The 15,925-nt window shown below is 45.3% G+C and overlaps 1 protein-coding gene across 1 annotated transcript in view; it reads right to left on the bottom strand.

The window, feature by feature from the left end:
* The window catches only part of TMC2 (transmembrane channel like 2), a 34,368-nt gene that overhangs the window by 5,304 nt on the left and 13,139 nt on the right, over positions 1 to 15,925 (bottom strand). The window contains exons 10-17 of the mRNA XM_087750009.1: positions 14,294 to 14,441; positions 13,659 to 13,847; positions 11,992 to 12,171; positions 11,004 to 11,156; positions 9,527 to 9,655; positions 6,490 to 6,557; positions 5,340 to 5,579; positions 3,581 to 3,706 (exon numbers count right to left, since the gene is read on the bottom strand). Coding sequence (XP_087606135.1) covers positions 3,581 to 3,706; positions 5,340 to 5,579; positions 6,490 to 6,557; positions 9,527 to 9,655; positions 11,004 to 11,156; positions 11,992 to 12,171; positions 13,659 to 13,847; positions 14,294 to 14,441 — 1,233 coding nt within the window. The remainder of the gene's footprint in view (positions 1 to 3,580; positions 3,707 to 5,339; positions 5,580 to 6,489; positions 6,558 to 9,526; positions 9,656 to 11,003; positions 11,157 to 11,991; positions 12,172 to 13,658; positions 13,848 to 14,293; positions 14,442 to 15,925) is intronic.

The raw sequence follows: 15,925 nt of genomic DNA on the forward strand, positions 1-15,925 counted from the left end.
TCTCGAGTTCATTGAGTAACTGAGCAAATCTATTCCCATTCCTTTTTCAGTCCTTTCTCACCCCCTGCATTAGCAGCCAGCATCATCTCCAACCACCACAGCTTCCTCCCCTGCTGACTCCTGTGTTTAACGGGGCATTGATGGGAAGGGAGTGAACTCACTGGGTCCCTCTCCCAAACTCTGTGAGATATGAGTCTGCTCTCTGCAGGCTAAGCCTGTTTTCTCTGTCCTTGGTTTATTGCAGGTTTATTGTTCAAGGGAGGTTGGGTTTGTCCAAGATTAAGCTGTCCTTAAGGGGTCTTGGGATTGAGAGGGGAAAGGGACAGTGCCACAGAAAGGGGATTTGGGGTGATGCATTTGCTGCAGTCCAAACCCGCAGGTAGTCAGGCAGATTTGGACTGGCTTGTTTGGGCCAAGATGCAGCAGTGCTGAAGCAGCCTGGGTGATCCTCCAAGGTGCATGCCAGTGTCCTGGGCAGGTCCTAAAGGTGTGCTGGATTTGCTGTTGAATTCCTGATTCACACTGCTAGTGCCAGTTCCCAGAAAAGGCAGAGCAAAGCCATGTCCTGGTCTGACTGTGAGCAGCAGCATGAAGAGCTGTAAACTTTGCTAGGAACTCAAGTAAATGGCACTTATCCACTTTTAATGGGGTGGTTTATCTACCTGCCTCTAAAATGAGCCTGGGGATGCACCCTCATGCTTGAGTTGCTTAACATGGATTCTGCATGGCCCTGGCACCCCTCCTCTCTGATTTACTGCTCCCTGACAGGCAGACAATGTGGGTCACTGTCCTCCTCTAGACTGCACAGTAATTTTGAATCTTTTTTTCCTTCCCCTTGATGCAGTAAGGTGCTTCTAGCTTCTGCCAGGAAGCTCTGCAAGCCATGGCTTGAAATCCTGCTCCTGACACAAACAGGATTAGGTTATATGCCTACATGCAAACTATCTCTGCTTCTTGCTCTGTTTCCTTTTTCGCTTGTCCTCAGGCAGCTAGAAACATGACAGTAAGTTTGGCACCCATGTCACCTGCTGGACCCCATTGTTGTCTGGGACTAAAAGCCACAAACAGAAATAAATAGAAGATGCATTTTGGATTGCACCTGGAAAAAGAGAGGGGATTATCATGACTTGAGAAAATTACTTAATGCAGTCCACTGAAATGGAAAACACACTTTTTGAGTGTCTGCCATCAAAATCAACAGACTGTCCATTTACGATCCACCTGTGGCTCTTTGTAGAGGTTATTTGTTATTTAGGCTGTGTTGTAGGTTGCCTTGCATGCTACTTTGAGAGCTGCTGGCTCTCTGCTCATCAGGACCAAATGAAGCTCCAGCAGTTGCATTTCCCTGGTTTTAATCTCTTGGCAAGCTGGATGGGAATCAGCGTAAGGACTAGCTCCAGCTTGACCCTGTCTACCTGTCTGCACCACGGCAGAAGTAGCAGCAGAAGCTGAAGACTTCCAGGGAGAAGGCAGGAAACTGGAGACTTGTGTATGATTTATAGTTATCTTTTCTGGAGAAAATGGTGAGAGACATAAACCTAAGTTTCTGGCCACTGGTAGCCATTGGTTACAGGACTGTAAGCAAAAGGAGTGTTATCTTGCTCTTCTGGCAAAATTTTAATTGGGCTAATTAGATTCTGTCTCCCTGTATATTTAGGTCATTTTTGTAGGTGTACAAAGATGGTGTGCTAAGTTTAAGTCCCATAATTGTAAAGTTTCTGAGATGAGAAAAGGACCCAAGCCTTAGGAAACGTCCTTGTGGGGTAGCTATAATTTTGCCTGGGACTATCCCAGGAAAAGTTTGCGCGCACATAGCGAGCAGTGCTTCAGCAAGACGCCTGACGCTCTCGGGGCATGCAAGAGCTACTGCCAAGGGGCTATAGGTCTGACTTGTCCAGGCATCATGGGGGCACCCACTTTTTTAGGGTTGTGACTCCCTTGGTAGCTAAACAAATGGAAATCAAAAATATCTAATATCCTCAAAGGGCACACAGGCAGTGTATCTGGGTGGGAAACGAGGAAGTTTTAGGTAATGTGGACATAGGGTATCTCTCAGTTTGCAGAGGGGATCGGGGCAGAGACAAAATGGTGCCTCGAGGAGAGACAGACCGATGGGAAGGCTGTGGTGTGGGAATAGCCCAAACTGGGAAGGGGTGATAAAAGGTGCCTCTTCAGCAGATAAACTCAATTTGTGCTGTTCCCTGTCCCTGCTGTCAGTGGAGGAAAGGGCAGGAGACTGTCACTGAACAAAACATTATTTTCAAAGGTCTACCACTCTCCCACCACCTTTTCTTTGGGGTTACATCAAAGCCTCAGAAACCTGACCTGCAGCCCTTCTGTAAAGGTCATCCATTTGGGGTGGATTAGTTCTGCGATCTTCATCTTGTGTTTGTGGTAGTGTCTGCTAGTGCCACTGTGAAGCCCACAGGAATAGAGCTAATAATAATATGCTTAGCTGTACTAGGGATGTAGCATGAGACTTCTTGTCTCCTGTGTGTATCTGATCTGATTCTTCTAAGTGTAGGATCTGTCTGCATGAGTTACAGTATCTGATCATCTTTATTTAGGTTAAAATGAGTAAGTAGTTTGAGGCAGGTGGAGGGGATGACAGGTCATCTTCAGTTTAATTGGGATTTTTCTCAGGCTGTTTCTATAAGAAACTTCCTAACATGGGAACTTGTATTTGATTAAGTTTAATGGCATTACCTGCAGTGTAACCTGTTCAGAATGAAGGATCACAGTGCCCAAGAGTGGCTGTACTGGATCAGCCCAGAGGCTCATCTTCGATGTGTGTGGATGCCCAAGGAAGAGTCTGAGCAGGCAAGCATATGTAATATACTCCCCAGCCCTCTCCCTGTCTCCCGCTGTTTAGTCTGGAGTGTTTAGAGCTGCCTATAAAATCTGGCCATGGTGCTCTCGCTCATTTTGACAGCTATGGAAACCTTGAGAACAATGCCAAAAATATCTTTTTTTTTTTTTTTTAAAAAAAAAAAAGAGAACTGCCCTGGTCCTAGTGCTGCTAAAGGTGCTAGGGATTAAGTGTGGTTTCAAAGCTGAAATGATCAGACAGCACTGTAACAAATTCCAGATATATTACTTGGAAAAAGGAGAGAAAAAAAAAAAAAAAAAAAAAACCAAACAAAAAATCCGAAAAACCACAACACACCACCTCATTTTTTTTGGAATGTGTAATTTTTGAATGCCCTGGCTTGGCAGTTCTGTAAATACCACCAGCTGTGACAGAAATTGCTTCTCCAAAAGGCACCAGGCTCAGACTGTCCATTTATTTCCTGCTGGCTACTGAAAATTTTTTGTTTGGAAGCTGTGACAGCTTTGATATCCACGAGGCCTCTGTCAGCAATGTGTTTCATCTACAAAGTTGTGTTTAATTGGGTCAGGAAATTAAATTTTGGGAAATTGTGTTGGGTGAAGGTGAGGGGAGTAGGGAGCATGTGTCTGCCCTAATCCAGGCTGTTGTCTCAGCAGAAGCTGAATTTAGACCTCACTAACATCCCAGCATTTTTTTTTTTCCAACCTCCTCCCCCCCAGCCAGGCATGTAATATTGCAAAGAAAACTTACACCATGAGCAGAATTGCAGGTATGATCAGTCCTGGATTTGCCACATAGCTGAAGGTCTTGGCAACAAAAAGTGGGAAATCGAGCTCGATCGTCTCTTGAATGACTTCATACATCCTTTTCTTTCCACTGGAAAGACAAACAGCCAGTTAAGGAGTGTCGGTATTTTCTGGAGGGACAAAATAACTTCTAATCTAATGATGCTAAGTAGCATGTTTCCTCTGTCTTTCAGTGAGCTTGCTGTCGGCCACCAAGGATTTGGAGATGACTCCATTTTAAATTACCTATTGGTCCATCCATTCTCCCCCACCCCCATTGATTATAAGAATAGTCTTTGCTAGGCCAGCTTGCTTCTGGAGTTAATACGTTTATTTCCACATGCGGCTCCTTTATGAGTTCTGACTATTTACCCCTGTGAAATGTATAAAAACCTACAGACTGCAGTAACCATACATATCTTGTTAAATATGACCTTTTCATGGTAGAGATGACTTTCCATATGCAAATTCCAGCTTTCTGAAATAATGAGCCAACTTGAAGAGCTGCTAAGTAATGACAAAAATAGCAAGCTGTGATTATTGCTTAATAGGAAACTCAGTGAAAGAGTAATTTCAAACAGGATTGATAAAGTAGATGAGAGTATTCTGTACGAAAGGAGAACAAATCTGTAAAAGGCTGGATTACGTAATTGACCTTCTTCTCTCCCCAGCATCTCTGGGTCTGTGAATTCAACCCAACGAGTGCTATTCCACGTCTTTAGGCTTGTTGCCTCCTGGGACCTTGCAGGATTCTGCTCAGGAAGGTGTTGGACTCTGTCCTGATGATGAGAGTCAATAAAGACAAACTTGGCTAAATGGTATCCCAACTTCACCAACTGCCTTAAGCCCAGGAGAGCCGAGCTTTCAGTCGAGTTGAGAGGGAGTGCCAAGGGTCTGAATCAGGCTGAGTGGCTTTTGAAGGGCTGATTGGGAATTGAAATAGCTCTTTCACATTGCAGATTAGTCATCTCTAAATGGTAGCATGTGTGCAACAAGCTTCTTGTCAGATCTTCTGACATTGCTCATTGACACCTGTCCTTGTTATAGAACTGAGGGAAATTTGGTCTCTTGCCTTCTCCCCCGAGTCTCTTAGCTTTCTATTGTCATTCTCCATTAGCAAGTGGATAACCTACAACAGTGCATCTACAGGAACAATTTGTTCCAAGCTGGCTCCTTGCTGAGTCAGACTCAGCGGGCCCAGGAAATAGCGTTACTCAATCAAATTAGACTTTATTGACATGTTAATCTGGTCCACTGAATGCTCTGTGCAGTGCTGATTCTGTCCTAATAAAAAAAAAAGGCATTAAAAGAAGCTGCAACTCTTCAGGCTCAGACCTATCCATTTCCTGCTATTTTCCAACAAAATTCAACATGTAAAATACATCTCGTGCTGTGGGAATTCTTGGCTCTATGGAAGGTCTTAGAAGGAGGCTTTGGACCCCTGTTTTGCTCCCACAATGTTCCTGAGAGCCTTAGGGGTGCTCCCATTGCTTATTTGCTGGGTGCTACACCCTGCTGTCCCACCCCTGCTGTCCTCTGGTGCTTTCATTGGCGTGTGTTGCTCACAGCTGGGCACGGCCCGTTGCCTCACATTGCTAAGGATTTAACCAGACAGAGAATCGAGGCATTTCACCATCTCTGCTGGAGTCCAGGCCTTCTAACTTCATGAAAATAATCCCATGTATCAGAGCAGAAAACTGGCATTTTGGGTGTTTCGCTAGTACCTGAACGGTCCACAGTCAAAGGAGGGAGGCAGGGACATGATGGTGTAAGCCACAGGCAGGAGGCTGAGGAACAGGATCAACAGCAAAAGTCCCATGTAAAAATTATTAGACTTGGATGCTTTGAAGACTCGTTCATGAGGGACATTGCTACTCATGACAGCCCAGCACTGAAAATACATGGAGGTTAATAAGCGCAGCACGTTTATACCCACGAGCCCTGGTGCGTAAAAGGATCCCATCCTGAAAAGAAAAGGAGAAGGACAGGTGCTATTTTCTGGTCAGACTGGGAGGTTTTTTCTTTTCAGAAGAAGGAAAAAAAGTATTCATGTGGTGGCAAGCTTACCCACAAATAAAGTCCGAGCAGGCTGGTTTGTGCTACCCCTGTGCTTCCAGAGGAGAAGCTGCCTGCATCCACGTTAGGGTACAGTAACCATGCATTGAGGACCAGCGAGATCTCAGACCCCTCAGTACTTGTAAAGAAAGATTTTCAGTTTGTGATAAAAATCACTTGGGGATAGCTTGGAAAATATCAGGCGAGTGTAACCAGCAGGGAGAGACCTCCCTGAGTCTGCAGAGATGTTGTAGTAGGGGAACAGGCAGAAATCATCAGTCCATGGCAAAAGACACCTTGCTTCCAGAGGAGGTGAGGATGCTTTGTGCTGTTGCCTATTGCTTCTTGTGCCATCACAGCAGGGCAGAACAGCTCCTGGTTGCTCTCCTTTGGGGCAGTTTTGGGACATGCCTCTCCTGCCCGACCTGCTCAGCTAGCTCCATGCCCACCCTTGCATTGACATGTAAGCTCGTGGTGCCCCCAAAACCCTTCCTGATCTCCCCCAGCGCGTGGACCATCTTAATACATTTTTACCACTGGAAAAAAAATTACCTTATTAAAGTGAGAGTGGGGCAGGGTTTGCAAGACTGTTCTCTGCTGCAGTTATGCCACTGTTACTCTTGGATGAGTAAGCCAGCATTTTTAAATTTCCACTTTTATAGTCAAGCATAGAAAGACAAACAATCAGAGAAACCAAAACCCAAAGATTATTCTAGCTGGACTGGAAGATTTCTAACTCCACTGGCAGGTTTTGTAAATAATGAAAAACAAAACAAAAACCAAACAAAAAGCACCAAACAAAAAAAGGATATATCTTACCAAATCATTCCCTGGTTGAAGATCAAACCCAAAACATTGCCGCTAATGTCAAACTCGGCATAGGATGGCTGCATGGGGAAAGAAAGGAGAGTGTGTTGTTGCTAGAGGTTCCTGCTATTGTTTGCTGCTGGCTATAAGGATGTTTATTTAACGCTGGCATAAAGGGATTTCTGGGAGGGCTCCTGCTGCATGTGTACTGCTTGAATGACCAGCAGTAGTGCAGAGAAAGCAAAATTGGAGCTACCACGCTGTGGGCTGCTGCTTCTTCTCTCCTGGCTTGCTGAAAATTGGAAAGATATATGGAGGTCCTTAGAGTTGCCCTGTGTTTGTTTCTCCCTGCTAATATAAAGCCAGCTGTGGGCAAAGGAGCCATGGCGTGGGACTAGGTTTTACACCCCAGCTGGTGTATCTGGCTACGGACTTACAGTTCCACCCTGGTAAAATAGTGAATGTTTAAATGGTGATAATGATGAGCTGGAGGGCAAATGCTATGCCAGATGTATCCATGTCCCCAGGTCTTGCAGCAGTGGGCTGCTGAAGACCAGAAACAGAGGGCAAAGGGAGAGAAATATGAGGGAATATAGGACCTGATGGGTATCTGGTGGCATTTTGCTCTGTGTTAGGCAGTAGTTAAAATACTGCTTTACACAGAGCAACGTGTCTGATGTGGGTGCTAATGGTGGTAAGTCCAGAACAGGGTAGTCTAATTTATTGACAGTATTTGTTGTTTTAGATTTGTATATGATGAAGCTACTGTTTCTTCTACATATATCTGGTTTTGGGCACACAAAACTCAATGACTTTTGGCAGATTAAACTGAGTAAAGTTTTTCTTTTACATTTTCTTAAAAAAAAATATTTCTTTTCACTGAAATGCAGAAAATACAGTTCTAAGAAATAACGGGTGATGCCCTTATATGTTTGAAATGTCCTGTGCAGTATGTCTGTTTTTTGCACAATTTGCATGTACTTAATACTGTCAGCAGTTCATAAAGTTAAGGCTTAAGATGTTTGTCTTTTATGATGAAAATTCAAAAGGAGCCTAGTCAGAGTATTGCTTAGCTGACTGGTCACAGCTTTGGGAAGGGATGGGTGCAAACATTGTTTTCTTTGTTCTTTTGATTCCAGTCTATTTCTACTTCAAATCTTTAGCTAGAAGTTAATATTGGCTTCTTTTTCCCATGAAAAAAAAGACAACTTTCAGCGCCTGCTGCCCTCTGCCTTGAGTACTTCTGTGTGAGAGGACTGGGATAAACAAGAGACTTATTGACTACATACAATAGAAAAACACATATACAATTGTGCTGGTGCCCATGGCTAGGTTGGGTTAGATGGTTGGTACCAAACCATGTTTCACTGCTTTTTCATTCCTGGGCCGGGGAAAAAAAACAAAAACAAACCAGCCCCTACTTGAGCATCAGTGGAGTAAAACATATAGCACCAGGAAGAATACACGAATCTCCCAAAGATGTAGGAGAAAAAGAGGAGGGAAGCCCACGGTGCTTTCTTCTTTCTGTAACTACCATGGGAGCCACTTGGAATGAAAGGAGGGTTTTGCCTTTGCCAGATCACAGAATGCCAGTCCTCTAGTGTTGCTCATGTTATGGACTGCAAATTAATGCTACTACTTAGTCCTAATAAATAAGGGCCTCACTTTATTCCTTTTGAGCTCCCTGGGTTGGACTGCTAGTTTGCAAAAGCTGACCTGCTGGAGCATGTTAGTCTGGTCATCCCCTGACAGATGCTGAATGGGGTTTGTTTCTCAGTGCAAAATCGCCTCGCAGCCTGCCTGAGCTGATGCTGAATACCAGGGGAAAGGAGAGAGGGAAGTGCAGAATGAGTCCTAAAGCAGCTCTTAAATTTCACTGAGAGGTGGAGGATGGATGTCCAGGAAATGTTTTGGTGGTTTGTTTTGTTTTTTTTAATACATCAAGGAGTGCTTGCAGGACAGAAGAGACTTCCAGCTATTTGTACAATTGAGATCTTAAGAATGAAGAAAACCCCGTGTGGTATTTCTAAAGGTTGTTTTGAGGAAAGCATCTAAAAAAAAAAAAATCAAAGGCAGCTAACAAAGTGAGAGGCGGACACGGCCAGAAGGCAGAAACCAGAACCTTCAACAAGACCGTGATCTGTGAGCATGTGCAATGGGAGCAATTTCATGCTGCTTGGCTGCCAGGGGGGTCCTCCGAGCTCTGAAGTCCCTCAGCCACCCTGGGGAATGTCCTCTGCCTCCCCTAGAAGAAATACAAAGAGCTCCACAGGCAGAAAAATGCCTCTTGTACCCCAATTGCCCTTGCTTGACCAGGCCCCTGTAGACAACAGCAAAGTCCTCCTCTTTGCTCCTCTCCAGACTCCTCCTGGAAACCCTCCCAGGATGACAGCTAGGCAGCTGGTGCACTGCTATAATTGTAATCTTACAAGGTTTTTCCATCTCTATCTGAATCCATCTGGTTTTGTCACTTCTTATGTGAAAAAATGGACTTTTTTCTTTCGTTAGTTTTTTCTGTATTTGTGCAGCTCCAGTACTGGCTGCTTTGGTAATGTAGCCTTTATGAATACCAAAGAGTCCAGTGCTGTTGTGTTATGCATACATGAGAGGGGAAGGAAACGCTCCTTGCTCAGCTACAGCAGAATTAACACCAGCTTCTAGCATCGATCAGGAGATGGTGCTGCGAGTAAAGCATGCTGCTGCCTGTGGTGTGGGCAATGAACAGGAAGGTCTGGGGCTTTAGGAAGAGGTATAGAAGGGCCCAAAGGTTTGGGGTTATAGCAACTGAATGAACATCAGATTAATTTTTTTTTAACTCAACTTCACGTTTTAAAGTCCTGAGGTTGAGGAGAGAACTGCATTTTTGTAGGGTTCTTTCTGGGATGGAACTGATTGATCCAGAGGAGTGATGCAGAGACCACCTACATCAATTAAATTATCAGACAAGACTGGAGGACCACTGGAAGCATTCAAAACCAATCTGTTTGTAGCATTTGACCAAATGGCCCTAAATTACTTCTATCTTCTCAGCTATAAGACACTGACTTACAAATCCAGCCTCTAGGTCCCAGCACCAACAGTAATTCACAAATCTGACGAAGCAAGCTCGGATGAAATCTCCCACCAGGATGGTTATGTAGGTCACCAGGATATCAGACACGGTGAGCCTTACGAACTCCTGCAATTTAAAACAAGGAAAAAACATTTAGCTCCTGTAATTTCAGTAGCGCATTCATTACTGTATTTTTTAATTAAGCCATTTGTCTTTATATGACAGTAACCTTCAGAAAAGCATGCCATGAGCATTGGCATGGCACTTGGCAGTGCCTAGGCTTTACCTCTGTGCTTGGGAACCACAAGCTCTGTTACAGCCAGTAGCCCTGATAGTTGCTGCTAGCATTATTGACTACAATATATGTTGTGGCAGCACGTAAAACGGAAGCAGAATGCTAATGCTGCAATAACGCTGGTGTAAAACATACTTGCACTGAGGGTAATTTTAACTGTGCATAGCTCTGCTATGGCTCAGCTCCACAACCTTTATGTGGAATCCTGAGGAAATTGCTCAGTTGTAAAGAAGAGCTGCAAGGAAGTGTGGAGAGGGGAGATGTGCAAGAAAAGAAGGGTAAGATTGCAGGCAGAAGACTTGTAGGATGGAGATAGCTGATGTCCCAAGGATTCAAAAGGAAAAACACTTACAAGAAAAGGTTTACAAGTCTGAGGGGAAAAACCAAAGATGTGGAGGATGACAGCTCAGCTGCACTGGGGATCAGCCCCTTCTGAGGAGTGATGGTGGCTGGTCTTTCTCCACTTGACTGACAATGACTGGCTAGTGAAGACCCATTGGGTGTACATAGTAATTCATAGCCTTGTAGCTTGGTAAGACCTAGGTATCTATATCAGCCAATAAAAAGTAAAAGCAATTACTTAAGTTGTGCATAGTCTGGCTGCAGAACTTTTTGGTGCAAGGTGAAGGTTGTAGGGTGGGTTTGTGGGGTGAAACTCTGAGGAGTTGAAGGCCACCCAGGATGCATTCCAGGGAGGTTATTTTTGCCTAATTCTGCTCTCATCCCATGGCCTCACGATGCGTTAGATGTTGGGACATGTCAGGAGTTCCCTTAAGGCATGTCCTCTGGTTGGGTTTTACTTGCGCTCCAAAGCCACTCTGCAACGTGAACTGAAGTGCAGCAATAAGGGAGAACACAGGTTTGCTTCAAAGATGCAGTCATGATCTGAACAAAACCACGATGCAGGCATGGCTGCAGACTACCCAGCCTTCTGTGCTCTTCGCGGCAAGTGCCGCAGAGCTGCATGTGCCCTGGGCGCTTCCAGCTGGGGATTTCACCACCATGGCTTGAGAACTGTGGCCAAGGACTTACACTGCCTTGGTGCTGCTATGTGAGAATCGGGAAAGGAGACGTCATTTGAGAGGAAAACTTCAAGCTTGGAAATGCTAAAAGCATGAACAACAAAAAAAAACCCACCCCAAACCACCCTCGGGACTTACTACGTAACTAATTTCTTACAATGCCGACGGTTGTCTCCCAGCAGGGCCCCCTGGGCACATCTGCAGGATCAAGGGGAGGTGGCGTGGCAGTGCTGCCATTCCCCACGGACGAGTTGTGGTGGCCAAGCAGCGTCCAGTGCGTGATGTTCTTCACCACATCTTCTTCAGCCAGCTGCAATAAAGAGAGCCCCCTCAGCCAAAAATGTCAGGAAATAGGAGTCCCAGAAGACGTGTTTGGAGAAACTCAAGGTGTTGGGTTCCTCCCGTCATCCCTGCCTGTTACTACCTGTCATATAATCACCTGCTTACAACAAAGTTGCAGTGCTGGCAATAGCACAGAAACTCCCTCCCTTTTGCTGGGAGCAGGGGAGCAGCAGCCCTTCGAGACCAAAAGCAGATTGGAGCACCGTGAGTTTTGGGGAGCTAGCAGCCTGCTCCCTGCACGTGGAGGAGCCAGACCTCTTTCAAGACTACAGTGTGCAGAGGGAGCCTCCACCCAGTCCTCCTTCCTCACTTGCTTCGTAATTTTTCAGGGCAGAGCAAACCACTGCAATTCCTCCAATTCTTCTCAGCTTAAAACAGAGTCATTTTTTTCTGCGGATCAGTTAGACATTTATCCTTTCCTGCAGTTATCTGCCTGCAACACGCTACCAGGATAACGTTAAAGAGGGGAGGGTAGGGGAAGAGGATTATAAACTATATCCTCGAGGTCTGTGTTAATAGAAATTGCAAACGGTGTCAGATGAGAAAAAAATCACTCTAACATGCCATGATTATAGGAGACAATAACCACTCTCTTTTCAGGGCTGTAAAGAGAAGCCTCTCTGGAAACCCCTCTGGTCAGTGAGTCTCCCTGAGGTGCTGCAGCCGATGCTCCAGAGGACTGGGGACAGTGGAAGCGCCTGGTGCAAAGGGGGTGATCATCCCTGTTGGCTGCAGGGACAGGCTGTGCTCACCCGCAGCTCTGGAAAATGCTAGTGAATGTGGCTTTTTGGCTCAGGTCTTACTTTTTCATTGACATCATCCATCAAGGCCAACAAAAACGTGTAGAGGTTCCCAAGGAAGAGCGCGAAGATCCGCCCTAGCTGCCACTTCAGCCCAATGCGGGGATGGTAATTTTCTAGTGCAGCAATGGTTTCAAACAGCGGAGGGCAAAACATGCCCAGCAAGGACATCACAATTTCAACCTGCCACGTGAGGAAAAAGAGATTACCACTGACAGTAACAAGAGCAACTATCTTTGAGCAGAGCGAGGGCTGTCAGCAACTGGTTGGAGATTTCTGAAGGATTTATAAAGGGGAGGGAGCCAAAGCGAGCTCAGCTTCTGGCTTTGCTTAGTGTGCAGGCAGCACAGTGTCAAACTTCAGGGCTGGGTTGCACGGCTTGCTCTTGCAGGAGCACTTTTGCTGTTGTCTCAAAGGGATGGGCTCTGAAGAATTTGTTCCCTATCAGTCCAGACTCATGAATATTTAGGTTCCTCAACTCCCTCGTAGTACTGCTTGCATCAGCTCCGAGGTTCTTATTTTAGTTTTGGAGGAAGCGCAAGACTTGGCTTGTGTGCATAAAGATAATTAGTCGATGCTAATGTTTATTTTCCAGGTTCAGCACCTTTGCTTTTGCAATAGGCAATTATGGATTTGAATGGAAGTACATCAAGGACTCAGTTTTGCAGCTCAAGAAAATATGTTCTAGTGGTATTTTTGTTCCTCTGTATGGTGCGAGATGCTAAGTTGTACTGTGGTCAATGAGGTCATTGGCAAGTCAGCGTTAGCTCAGGCATGACTTGCAGGCTCTGTCTTTTTTTACAGCTGTACTGTGCCCGTTGGCCTGCAGCGGACTGTGTTTGTACAGCTGCTGGAAGGCTCTGACTCACAGGTCTCTTTTTTTGTGCTTTTCTTTCCAGGAGAGGGAACAGTACTGAGAACTGCATATATTCAGATCTCAAGTTATCACCAGGAAAGTCTCAGGCATTAAACTCTTTTTTTTTTAATAGGATTTTTTTTCTTTGGGAAAAGTTCACTGAAATAAATCAAAGCATTTTGTGAGAAAGTGCTGCCTTGCTAATGTTTTTGGAGGGAATTATGAAAATGCATGGCTTTGAATTTAATTTGGCTTTGATATATAAATACATGATAATGCAGTGTACATTGAAATTAAACCTTTCCATAGGTTGAAACTTTTTTTTTTTGTGAAGAGCTTCAAGATTTGCAATTCTCATTCCAAAATCAGACAGAAAAATTTTTACAAATAAAGTTCAGGTTCTAAAATCTTATTCCCATAATTCAAGATGGATGATAAAGATCTGAGTCCAGCTTTATGTCTGATCATGGACGTTTCTAACACCCAGAGAGCTTTATAATACAACAGAGTTTGTAAGCATTAATATGCAACTTGAGGTAGATTCTTTAGAAAATGGTCAGTGTTGTAAGTGCTGAAGACCCTTTGACTTTTATTGTGATTTATTGTAAGAGGATTATCCTCTTTTTGCCCTGGAAACTCTCAGTGAGATCAATGTTCTTCCCAGCTAAAACAAGTACAAAGGTCCCGAAGGGGACTTCTGGGCCCTGGTAGAGAATCCCTCTGCCTTGGATGCTGTCCTCAAGCTGTGGCAACGATTATGCTGATGTCTAAGGCAAATTATCACAGCAGAAAGCTGGAAGCAAAGTTCCCTTACCTCATTTCTTTCATACCACCCAACGTTTTGCATTTTGGAAAACGTCTGGGAGCGTTTCACCACGAAATAAATGAGGTAGCCACTCCCACACAAGCAGCATATGATGAGGACGTTGGCCAAAACCCGCAGGAACCTCCTCAGGTGGATGTTCTCATCCTTGTTGCTTTCTTGCTCGTCCACAATAGACTCCTGAAAAAGCAGGGGTGCTCACAGAATTGGAGCGAGTATCTCGCAGCACCGAGCCTGAGGGAACATCAGATGGTTTTCCACCCTGTGCAATGCAATCCCATGCTCTTCTGGCTATATTGAACTTGGTAGTTTGTGATAAGTTCAAACTAAGCTTCATACAGGCATCCTGGTTTGACTGAAAGACATCAAGTGGCAAACAGCCTGCCGTGTCCCAGGGAAATGAGGTGGGGGAATTGCGCTCTGAAGTAAAACAAAATTTTTTCAAATCCTGAAAAGGGGGTTGGGGTGACCCAGAGCATGGGAGCTGGAGCTGCCATGGTTCAGCACCATACCCTGTTTGTACAGAGAAATGCTGCACAGGTACCCAGATTTCCCCTTAAACCTCTGCCATGGTAGGTGCTGGAAGCATCCCCAGAAGCAGACATAGAAATGCTGATTAGGGTTACCTTGAAGCTGGTGGTGATGGATGCAAACTTGTTGTCCGCTGTCTCTGGGTTGCCAATGAGGTAGTCCCAGCTGGTGAACATTTTCCAGCTGAAAATGAAGTTGTCATCGTCCCCGTCTGCTGTACTTTCATTGGCATTGCGTGCCATCCTGTGTAAGGACACGTGCAGTGACAAAGTCAGTGTTTCACAGAGCCACCAGGTGTCCTTCAGCTTTGCAAAGCAGCGCCGGTGGCTTGGGATTGCTGCTGGGTCAGGAAGGAGCGGGGTGACTGTTCTTGAGGTTTGGGTGCAACTGTCTAACACATGCCGTTGGCCTTTAGGTTTAAGGAGGACTGAACTGTCAAACGGGGTCTTCAGGGCTATGCAGGTCTTGTATTAAAAACAGTAATGTAGAAAAAAACCTAGCGTAGGTGATTAAAGCAGGTTAAGGATTACTTTCACTAGCTAGGGCCTGAAGAAAGTCTATTTAAGTGCTTATGGGTCCTAGGGTACAGTATATGATTATGGTTACCTTTTGTTAGTTAAATTTAGTCAAAAACAACTGGTGCTGTCCAATACACCTGCTGCAACACAAAGTTTTGGTGAGACTTCAGTAGTTGCACAATGCTGGAACCAAAGAGCTTGCAGCAAATCGTGCAGGGAGAGAAAAAGGATTATTCTTGTTAATCAGCATAGGAGCAGATATGGATTCTGCTGTTTCCTCTCTATTATTTGATCCCTGAAATCCTTCTGTAACTCCCACTAGAGTTCCTAGCACCGGTCCCTCAAGGAAGGCGAGACAATAGATGCTGCAATTTCATGGCAAATGTACAGCAAATCTCCATGTCCCACTCCAGCCAAAGGCTCAAGAGGCCCTTTCTACTGCACAGCAATAGGGCCTGTTTCAGCAGCAATACAAATCCATGGGCTTATTCTTTCTTGCAAAGAAAGGAAAACCTTTGCATGGTGTGCCCTCCAGGCAGAGACAGGGTTTTTTTTTTTTATTTTTGGCTTTGCAGAGATCATCTCAGCAGCAAGACGTGCCTCAGCTGCATCCTCGGTGCCCTGGGTACTCGGGGACAGTGCACCAGGGGCACAGACATCGGGGCCACGCTTTAAAACTCCACTGATCATTTTGGGGATGCATCAAAAGCAGTCTGGTAGCATTTGCCTCTTTTCTGTACCCCTCGCACCATCTGTGTGACTCACATGGGCTTTCAGGAATGTTTTTTTTTTTGCAATGAAAGGATAGGAAAAGGAGGCTTTGAAATTCACTGTATGTAAAATCCTTCTTCATGTACAAAATCCACCTGTTTGATGGCCCTGTAGTAATGTTGGAGGAAGGGTTAAAGTGATCCAGAGAGGAGGAGGTGGAAAATGGCTGGAGGAGGAGGTGGGAGGGTTCAAAATAATGCGTGTGAGCACATGGCTGAGGCAGGGGACTGCCCAGGTCCACCCAGCCTGCCAGAGCCAGGGGTGGATGCTGAGGCCGAGTGCATGAACACAACAGGCACGCAAACCCCTTTGCCCCACGTTCCCCCAGCCATCTGGCCAAGGCTGGACTGAGCCACGAGCTATGCCCATGGAGGGCAACCCAGCTGCGATACACATCTGGGTGGATCTTGCAGAGAAGGCAATGCCAGCCATACTTAC

The sequence above is a fragment of the Nipponia nippon genome, unplaced genomic scaffold, assembly GCF_047370975.1.
Source record: "Nipponia nippon isolate SJK-2023a ecotype South Korea unplaced genomic scaffold, ASM4737097v1 scaffold_1, whole genome shotgun sequence".
In the NCBI taxonomy this organism is placed as follows: domain Eukaryota; kingdom Metazoa; phylum Chordata; class Aves; order Pelecaniformes; family Threskiornithidae; genus Nipponia; species Nipponia nippon.